The sequence below is a fragment of the Astatotilapia calliptera genome, chromosome 23 (assembly GCF_900246225.1).
Source record: "Astatotilapia calliptera chromosome 23, fAstCal1.2, whole genome shotgun sequence".
NCBI lineage: Eukaryota > Metazoa > Chordata > Actinopteri > Cichliformes > Cichlidae > Astatotilapia > Astatotilapia calliptera.
Genome location: NC_039323.1, coordinates 15,080,292 through 15,090,044, shown reverse-complemented (window position 1 = coordinate 15,090,044; position 9,753 = coordinate 15,080,292). Strand labels below are relative to the sequence as shown.

The 9,753-nt window shown below is 39.8% G+C and overlaps 1 protein-coding gene across 1 annotated transcript; it reads right to left on the bottom strand.

The window, feature by feature from the left end:
- Positions 1-2,001: 2,001 nt before the first annotated feature.
- Positions 2,002-9,686, bottom strand: uhmk1 (U2AF homology motif (UHM) kinase 1). Its single transcript, XM_026157688.1, has 9 exons — positions 9,370-9,686; positions 8,600-8,729; positions 7,672-7,858; positions 6,686-6,883; positions 6,485-6,579; positions 6,330-6,406; positions 6,125-6,223; positions 5,904-5,992; positions 2,002-5,411 (listed from the first exon to the last, which is right to left on the bottom strand). Exons 1-9 carry the CDS (start codon positions 9,668-9,670, stop codon positions 5,265-5,267), a joined length of 1,323 nt encoding a protein of 440 aa, XP_026013473.1. The 5' UTR covers positions 9,671-9,686; the 3' UTR covers positions 2,002-5,264.
- Between the last annotated feature and the right edge of the window lie 67 nt (positions 9,687-9,753).

Genomic DNA, 9,753 nt, shown 5'->3' with positions numbered 1-9,753 from the left:
ACACACTCAAATGCAGGTCAAAAGTGGGACAGCTAACTGGAAGAAAGACAAAGAAAATCATCGCCCACCTCTGAACCCTAATATTTTTAATTTCTCTGCTGAACAACATCATAAAATACTCGAAGGAGCTCTAATGCCACAAACACACACACAGAGAACCAGATACTTCAAACACTAATGCAGTCGCACATAAAGTAGTGTGCATTAGTGCTGCAACAAGCAGTCGTATAAATGAAGAAAAGAAATTTATAATCAACAACCTTAACTGAGTGCCTAAGAAGTCTATCAAGACAAAATAATGGATTTAAGTCTTAAGTGAGAAGCTGCCTCAGAGACAAGATAGAGATACAAGCCTCAGAGGGCGTAAACAGGAGGCGTAACACTACCGTGGATATTCTGATTTGCTCACACTTTGCTCTATTCTGAGTGATAAAAGTACATAAATACAGTTCCTATCTGCAGGGTTTCAAAAATGCAGCCAGACAACCATCTGTGGATTACTTTCAGGCCAACGTACGTTTTCAGTTGCTCGAGTTGCTGCGAGTGCCAGCAGCATGAGGCGGCGCGGAGCGTCTTTTCTGCCTTGAGCAAAGACAATTTTTTTTTAACTAATATATTAAAAAACAAAAGTCTAAATAAACTTTACCCAATCTCAAAATGTAAAGCTGGACTGTGGCAGACAATCAAGGTCTTTCTAAACACAAAGCTTATTAAGCTTATGATTGCTCATAGAGTACTGGAGTTTTAAATTTGATGCACTGGTAGCAACGTGTTTTATGCCTATCCAGCAATAACTGGGTTGCCGAAACTGAAGAGTTAAGCAACCACAGTAATGCAGAGAGAGTAGAGGAAAGTGGAAAAAACCTAGGAAACTTCCAAGAAGAGTTTCTGATGATGTGTCTAAAAACAATCATGGTCAGCATGCGTTAACAGTGTTGATGAAATGACTTCCACTGTCAGACACGGGAGACAAAGCTCCACACTGCAAGTTTACCTAAAGAAAATCATAAACAAACTCAAAAAACATTGTTTCTGCATCATAGAGCGCACATCACCATCAGCAAACACCTTAAAAAAAAACTGCAACCTGAATAAATATTCCACTCAAACATTTAAAACTGCCAAAGGATTCCCCCCACGTCTCTCTCTCACAGCTCTGTGGACACATTTTCTTTTTATATTCATGCTTCCAGTGAAATAAAGAGCAGCACTGGACTCAGACATTCAGGTAACAAACGCTTCATAAAATCAACGAGTATTTCTATTCGTTTATAAAAGCCAGCTGGTCACATTATCATTTTGAAGGTGCAGCCACAGACAGACCTGCTTTGCCCTTTTCACTATAAACTACTAACAGTAAAAACCAGAACTCAACTGATTATATACGACAAAAACATATGAAACTAACCATGTTGCAGCGCTTTAACGACAACAGTGTGGATTCATGTTCTGTTCTTTTTCAGTCGAACATATTTAACTTCGTCTCTGTGCTTCTCTGGTTTATTGTGTGTTGTGGCTGGCAGTCCAAAAGAAACTGTGGATGGCCCCAGTCGTATTCATGAGTAGTGAAACCACCCTTACAGCCCATTTTAGGTGGAGAATAGCTTACTATTTTCCACATAAACAAGGAATTCATTCACAATATTCAATCTCTGCTTGTAACACGTTGTAAGCCAATTAATTAATCTGACTGGGTGAGTAGATGTGGGGTGTTTTTTTATTTATCCCTGTTTTACAGTTACATAATGTGCTTACATGCCACAGATCTACAACCTGCTTTATCATAAAGTGGTTGGAAGGACTCAAGTTTTAAAAATCAAGATTTCAGGGCAGCGATGCTCTCAGCTCTCAACTCAACAGAGATGCTCTCAACTTTGGAATTCACATTTCAGGCAAAAACATAAAGTTTGTAGAAAAATACATCTTTAGACCTTTCCAAGGATAACGCTGCTGTTTCTCTTTCAGTTTATATTTTAAGTATAATCCAAATGAAATTGGATTATATTTAAAAAAAAAAAAAAAAAGAGTATAAATGCATAAACTTATTCTCCTCATCGACGTCACCATCTGGTTTCTATCGTGTTTTTATGTTTCAGCAGCATACCCAGCTGCTGCTTTTCACACACCAGACTTTAAAGAAGACTTATTATGCCAGCTCAATATCATTATGACTGGACTCCAATACAGTGACTGCATGTTTCACTCTTCAGAATAACTCCTTTTACCACATACTGAGCCTTACTCTTCAGTCCACCCTGTCTGAAACAAATCGTTTCCTCTCCCTTGGAGCCAAATTTCTTCTGACTAGCAAACCCTCACAAAACACAAGATATATTATGGAAATCTGCCCTCGGCGGCAGAAAACAAGGAAAAGCATAATGGGTCAACTGTAAGGGTAACTTTGAGCAAAAAAACTGACCAAAAAACCTTTGTTCTGTTTAATATAATCAAAGGTGTTTTGTTGCTAGTTCAACAGTAACCACCCATGTTTCTAAGAGCTCCGGTTCTAGAAGTGAATATCCCATTCATTTTCTCCATTGATGTGGACTGGTTTGAATTTAGCGCTTTTCTACTCTAAGCACTCAAAGCACTTTACATGTTGTTGTTCAGAAAGTTAAAGAGTTTTAAGCCTCGAACCAAGCCAACCAGCTACGGGAGGAATCATAAAAAACAAACAAACAAACAAAAAAAAAAACACAAAAAGATTTTTGGTTAAAAACAATAAAGGGAAAAAAGCAAAAGGTACAATAATATGCGCATAAGTTACTTTTAACGGAGAAGGAACTAGACATCCCACAATGCACTGCACACCCCAGATTCCAGAGGAAACAACTTTCAGCCTTCTTGAATTTAATCGTGTTCCCCATCATAGTGTTGTAAAATAATAGCTGTCAATATATTTTGTAGTTGATGTTTGCGTATGTAGTAAAGTAGAAGTTCTCAATAGAGTAAAGGACTTTGTTCCTGCCTGGAATCACTGTTTGTGGCTTTTCTATTTCAAGAAGGATTCAAGTCAGAATTTGAGGATTTAGGTCGTGATTGTGGGTGAAGTAGTTCTTTTCCATTTTACTCTACTATGAATAAAATGCTTTTTTTGTTAGAACAAGGTTGCTATCTGCTTTCTACAGGAGCACACAGCACTGCTTCATAATGTTGTCACCTGTAGCCAGTCTGCTTTGGATGGTTACAAAATTACAGCTCACGATCAAAATCAACATGAAGAATATAACGGGAATTTCACTTCTAGAATCTTGCAGTATTAGCATTAGTGTTTACCGCAGCTAACACCTGCACTGTCAAATGTAGCTTCGAGCTTTTGATTAATAGCTACTTGGGCTATAAGAAGAAAAATTAGCAGTGAGCAACTAATGAAGGAGAAAAATGATTTGTTCCAGGTTATTGTTGGTAACAGTCCACTTTAATTTGTGTGGACACTAAAACTGCTGGAAGGTTATTTCATAAGGCATCAGCAAAGGCTTTAGCTATAAGCACATGCCGCTGTAGCACAATCAGCTGTCATAGCAGCATTTTGGTTAGTTAGCTAGCCTGTGAATGTCATAGGGCACTTGTGTAGAAATTGTCTGATGTTTCAAAATACTTTCAGAGCGGTCTTGGTGTTTACTATAAACCCAGTAATGGAAAAGAATAAAACCAAGAAAACAAAAAACACATTCCACTGCAAAAACACCAAAACCTGCTGCTAAAAGATGCAAAATATTAACTTTGTTGGCTCCAGGAAATCTTTATCTCAAGGCTACATGTTTTGTTTTGATTTCTTTTTTTCCCCTCATCATGCAAAAAGCAGCATTTCAAGAAACTGGCTTTAGTATGAAAAGTACTAACTACCACAGGACGATGATGCTACAACACTGGGCTGGCAGTGTACAATCAATCACCTGGATCATGCACCAACACACTGGAAGCTTGTCATATATTAAACCTTATCTAGTTAGTACAGTAGCCTTCACCTTGCAACAGTACTGCACAGCCTTTAAAAGCCACAATGTGCAAGATTTAAAAACAGTGATGACAGCAACACGGACTGTACCAACTCAAGATTGTCTTAAAAAAAAGTCCTAATTAAAGAGGCTACAAATATCCTCCAGGTAGTGGCTTTACACCACTTGATCAGGGTAATCTCCAATGTCCCACTGCACACATCTGCATCCAATATCTGGTTAATGCTTTGGCTCCGGACTACAAAATTACGAGGTAAACGGAACACATCACTGGCTCAAGTTAGAGGAAGTTAGAAAACATTTTCGCCTCTGCTGGAACCTTTTTTTGTTCACAGGCTTATTTACCTACTAGTTCTTCAGTTTTATCTCTTAATTTTCTTGCTTGTGTGCTGCAGTGAAAAAACAACAACAACAACTATGCTTACTGCATGTTTTTCTGAAAGGTTTCACACACAATGAAAATAATCAAAATAGATAATAGAGCACATTGGCTTTAAATGAAAGGCTACGACGCATAAGGCTACAGGAGAGGGTGCAGAGACCCCTCGGCTTGCTCAGATAATGGCAGTGAGTTAGTGAGTGAAAACTACCAGCTAGTGGAAGCATTAGTCAAACAATATCTCCCTGAAAACAGGCAGAAGACACCTGGATATTCCCCTGGTACCATGTCATTTCCTCTAAAATGTTTAACCTAAAAAGATATATAAATAGGCAATATTAACAGATTGCTTTCACCACAGTAAATTTTCACTTTGAAGGGGTGTGATTCTCAGGGTGTTTTTGTCATTAGTTTTGAGTTTGATGCATAAAACTCCCTTTAAATTACTACTTAACATCTGCTACATGTTTTTAACAGCATTCTGTATAAAGCTGATGAAGTAAAGTCAATATCTATATATTTATCAAGTGAGATGTCCTTTAGAAGTTTTTAAATGCAGCTATAATTTTTCATCTTGGAACTCTGATGGGAGGTTTTATGAGTGAATGAAAGTGATACGGAAGCTCGAACAGGCACTACGGTCCCCAGAACGCAGGCCTCTGGCTAACAGATATTAAATGAGACAGATCTAGTATATATTAAAGCACTGGATGGATAAAAAGAGCACACAGACTGAAGGTGGAGGCTACACAGCTCAGTTTGCACTCTGCATGAAACACAGATTTGCTGTAGAAAACTGCATGGAGAACTACACTCACTCATATCTGAAAGAGCTTAAACTGCAGGGCAGCTACTCATTGGTGACCTTTGCAGTTGTGTTTTTAACATGCAAACTATGCTGAGGTGTAAATTGAGGATTTAAAAGTTCACTGGACAGTCTGATAGAGGTAACCTCTTTTATAGGCGCTCAGAGGGTAGAAGGTAGCCACGACAAACTTCCCATCGAAGGTGCGGCCTGTCAGCAGCCTCTGAGCCTCTTTGCAGTCGCTGGAGTTGGCATACTCCACAAACACCTGTGGACAGAAGGGAAATGAAGATTTAGTGGGTGCATTTGTTTGTATTTCACGGCTATGCTGAATACATGCTTTCAACTCATTTAGATAATGAGCTGCAAACAATTTTCCTTTATAAAACACCTGATTTAATGGGACTTCATGTTTAAATAAAGGTAAATAAATTTAAAATAAATGTGTTTTCTGCTGTAATGACTGCATTATTAATCAATCTTCTGAACTGCATTTATAGATATACATTTATATACAGTGAGACGAAAAGTCTGCAAATAAACAAAAGATCGGTCATGTTTTAATATAAACCTGCAGCAGCAAAGGAAGTGTGAACTGTAATGTTTTCTTTCAAGGCTTCTCTTAATAAAATACAGCAACTGTAAAATGATGGAAGATTAAAACCCTCTCAGATTTCAATTCATTTGAAAGGTATGAAAAAGCTGTATTTGTTTAGAAGGAAAGTTTAAAAAGCAGCTTTAGAAGGACAAAAAGACTCACCTGTCCTTTCCCTGGATTTTCCTTGGGGATGAGCAGAGAAACCACGGATCCGTACTTCTGGCACTCCTCTTTCATGTCCTCCAGGATATCTGGGAAAGACAATCCGACATTTTTACTTAACTGAGGCAAGCGATGGAATAATAAAGCTTCGAGAAATCAGTGAAGGATAGAAGCAACACAAAAATATGGAAAAAAACAAAGTAAAAATCATGCTGTTGTACCTTCATATTCATCCTCATTGTGCAGGTGGCTGTCATCGATTAGGTTGAGCAGACGCAGAACAGGAGAAGGCAGCAGAACCAGGTCGTCAATGTGAGGTGCTGTTACACACACACGCACACGCACACACACACGCACACACACCTAAGTATAACACACCAGAGAGTTGTGTTTATCTTAGTGAATGTCTCAAATATTGACACTTACCAAAGGGAATACTGAAGAATGGGCTCAGCAGGGCAGTTTCAGCTGAGCATCTTTGTTTTGGATCAGTGACAAGCATGCTGCAGACACAAAGTAACATGAGTCAACAACCAGAGCCATCATGATAAGACTTCACTGTTTAGTGGATGATTCTTTACCTTTTAATAAGGTCTCTGAGGTGATAGACGGGGATGGCAGGGCATGCCAGGCTGTTGTTGGCAAAGACATGGTCTACAATGGCAGCGCTGTTATCCTGCAGGGCAGAAAACCATACTGTGTAAGCTCATGTCTTTCTATTGCACCAAAGGTCTGTGTTATTAGATTTTTCTTTGCTTAAAACTTGGAGAGCTTTGCCATACCTTCCACTCTTGCGAGCGGACGGTGTCTTTGAGTTTGATTCCTGAGAACATCTCCAGCAGGATGATGCCCAGGCTCCACAGGTCGACGGCGGCCGTGCAGCCCGAGTCTCCCTCCATTTCCACCCCTGCCTGAGCCAGGCTGTTCTGAAGCTCAGCCTCCGGTGCGCGGTACCCGTCTGTCTGGATGTACTTGACATCCTGCAAGATAAGGATGTCATAATTTCACAAACAGAGCTATCCCTGATCCTCTTTTATTAACATTCACATCTAAATACACACTATTTTATCTTTAGCTAACATAAAAACAAAATGAGCACAAAACATTTGTTCTAGTCATCTCTATTAAGTGCATTTATTTCTTTTCAAATAATGTGCTCTAAATGCATTTGATACAGACTGATTCATAAAAGCTTAAACTCAATCGCTAGTTGGTTCAGCTCCAACCAAGAAGACAAACAGAGAGCCTGTGTTAAGAAGTTCTGTCAATAAGAGGAAAAACTCTCAATGCCTTCATAACGTGAAGCTTGGAATAACAACAGCTGCTTTATCTCCAAATTGCTCAGGCTCTCTCATGGTCTGCTTTCAGCAGCCCGCTACTGGCTGTCAGCTTTCTTTCGTCTGCCCTAAGTCTGCCACGCAAAGTCTCCCGAGGTATCCATGTCTTCTAACACCTAGACCTCTCTTTAGTCTCATCTGCACCTGCAGACATCCTGCAACAACGGCAGGAAACCACAGACTAGTGGCCATCACAAACTGGTCAAAACCCACCTAATCAGTGCCAAACTCACTATTGAATGAACCTGTATCTTCCACCACATCCACCTTTTTCTGGATTTTTAAAAAAATCTGTTGAACAATATTTAAAGTTAAAGAAAATCTCCTGTAAAAAAAACACATCTTTAACTTCAGTCATTGCATCATGTTTTTTTAATGTTGGGGAATAAATTGTTGAGCTTAAAATATTGAGAATAATAACAAAACCCCACCTGGTTTCCCTGTTTGAAGCTGAGGCCAAAGTCAATGAGCTTGAAGGACTCGTCATCAGCGCTCCAGAGGATGTTGCGTGGTTTGAGGTCTGCGTGGACGTAGCCTTCTTTGTGAAGGAAGGCGAGAGCCTCGAGGATGTCTCTGGCACAGTGCTGGACAAGCCACATGGAGTGGCCTTGCTGGGCTCTAAACACAAATGTTGAACTAGGATGTTACACAGGTAACTCACATCCTCTTAGCAATAACAAAATCTAACATTATTTATTATATAACATGATCACTGGTCCAGATGCTGTTTATATTGTTAAAAATCTTGTATTACAGCTGGAAAAAAAAAGGAAAACTGAACAATCTTCACTCCCAACAACTGATAAATAGTGCTGTCAAACTATCCCACAATACGTCACTTTATGTTGTAGTACAGCCACAATACATGCAGCATATTTGTTTGACCAGCAGATGGCATTATGTGCTGCTTGAATGAGGTTTTGACACAGTACACGAGTATGGCAAAACATGAAGCCTTCTCTCCATGCTTTAGGAAAAGAAAACTATGTTACTATCCAATGTATTTAGAAGGTAATAAAAGATTTAACGCATAACGTTGCAAAAGTCTGTAATGTAAATATAGAAACTACTGCCATGAGAAATGCCACTAACTTTTGACAGTTTAAGTTGAAAAGTAGACATGTACAAAATCATAAAATTTTGTCATTTGCAGAGACTATTGACAGTGTCTGCTATTTTAACCTTTGATTATTTTTCCCCACTTCTTTCACTTTGTTAACTTCACTGGTGCTCTCATCTGTTCCAGTTCAGCTTTCAACCAATCAGCATTCTATCTATTCACAGTTTCATCCATACTGCCTACGAGCTATGGCTTCTTTTAATCACTACTCCACACAATAGTGATATCACCTCACTTACCTTACACCTTGGGTACTACTGTTGCGCCTCACCAGCAGCTCAGACACACTGACATCCAGGAGCTCCAGCAAAAGACAGCGTGTGGTCACACCCATAGAGCTGTGGTTGGTAAACACTCCATACAGTGTGACTGAGAAACAAAAGGGGGAAAAGAATGCATCGTTACACACATGGTGAGAATTATATTACTTAGAACTTCATTGAGGTTTTCAACAAAAACAGTCAATAACAGTGCAATGCCAGCAGAAAGACATACCAGTATAAGACCATCTTGCTGATCTGTACAGACATGATCCCCATGACATAAATGGATTATTACAATCCACTGAAGTTAAGCTCTCACAACAACTTTTAAGAACTACTTAAGGCCAGATGAAGGTGTTGAAGACTAGCATGTTACTAGATATGAGTTCATGAGTTATTATAAAGGAAATAAACAAACTAGGGTGGGGACAAATCAGATGACTGGGTTTTCTAAGCAAATACTGCAAAAATAGGCAGTGATTTTCTAATACATTTGACATTTATTGGTTAAAAAATGCTTCCTATTAAGCTTTTCCGCTGTTGTAGATCCACTCTGATCTCTTATACACATGTACTGTTGAGATGGCAGTTTTTCAGATATGTGAGGTTGTTCTACGTCTGCTTTGTAAACGAATGATTAGGTAGGTTGTGCTTCTATACAGGAAAAGAAAAGTAGTTTGTTATGCAACTGTTTTAATGGTCCACATGAGAGCAAACGTTTTACACAAGTGAAATAAGGCTTTTACCGATGTTTTTATGTCCCTGGATGTCTTCCAGCACGGACCTCTCCTTGTGATACCCGTAATCTCCTCCCTGAGTGTCGGCTTGAAACTCCTTCACAGCTGCAGTGGCTCTGCCTGAACTGACCCGGTACACCGAGGCCGAGACTCCCTGGCCGAGACGCGACTGGACGGTCCAAAGCTCGCCGAAGATCTCAAACAGCACCGGCTTCATGCTCTGGTCTACGCCACCCTGTGGGGGCAGGATGCTGTCCGGGTGCGGGGCCTGTACCTTTGCGCTGGGCTCAGAGGAGCCGCAGTGAGCCATTAAGGGAGGGGGGAAAGTAGGAGAGGAGCCAGCTAGATGACTGGTGGCAGCAGCTGCAGGATCATTGCAAAGACGACTGTACC

What these genes read in the sequence shown, in the direction of transcription:
- uhmk1 (XM_026157688.1), bottom strand. Translation starts at nt 9,670, where the DNA reads ATGGCTCACTGCGGCTCCTCTGAGCCCAGCGCAAAGGTACAGGCCCCG. An exon ending in CTCAGAGACCTTATTAAAAG is followed by an intron (nt 6,407 to 6,484) that starts GTAAAGAATCAT and finishes TTGTGTCTGCAG; the next exon opens with CATGCTTGTCACTGATCCAA. An exon ending in AAAATCCAGGGAAAGGACAG is followed by an intron (nt 5,412 to 5,903) that starts GTGAGTCTTTTT and finishes TTCTGTCCACAG; the next exon opens with GTGTTTGTGGAGTATGCCAA.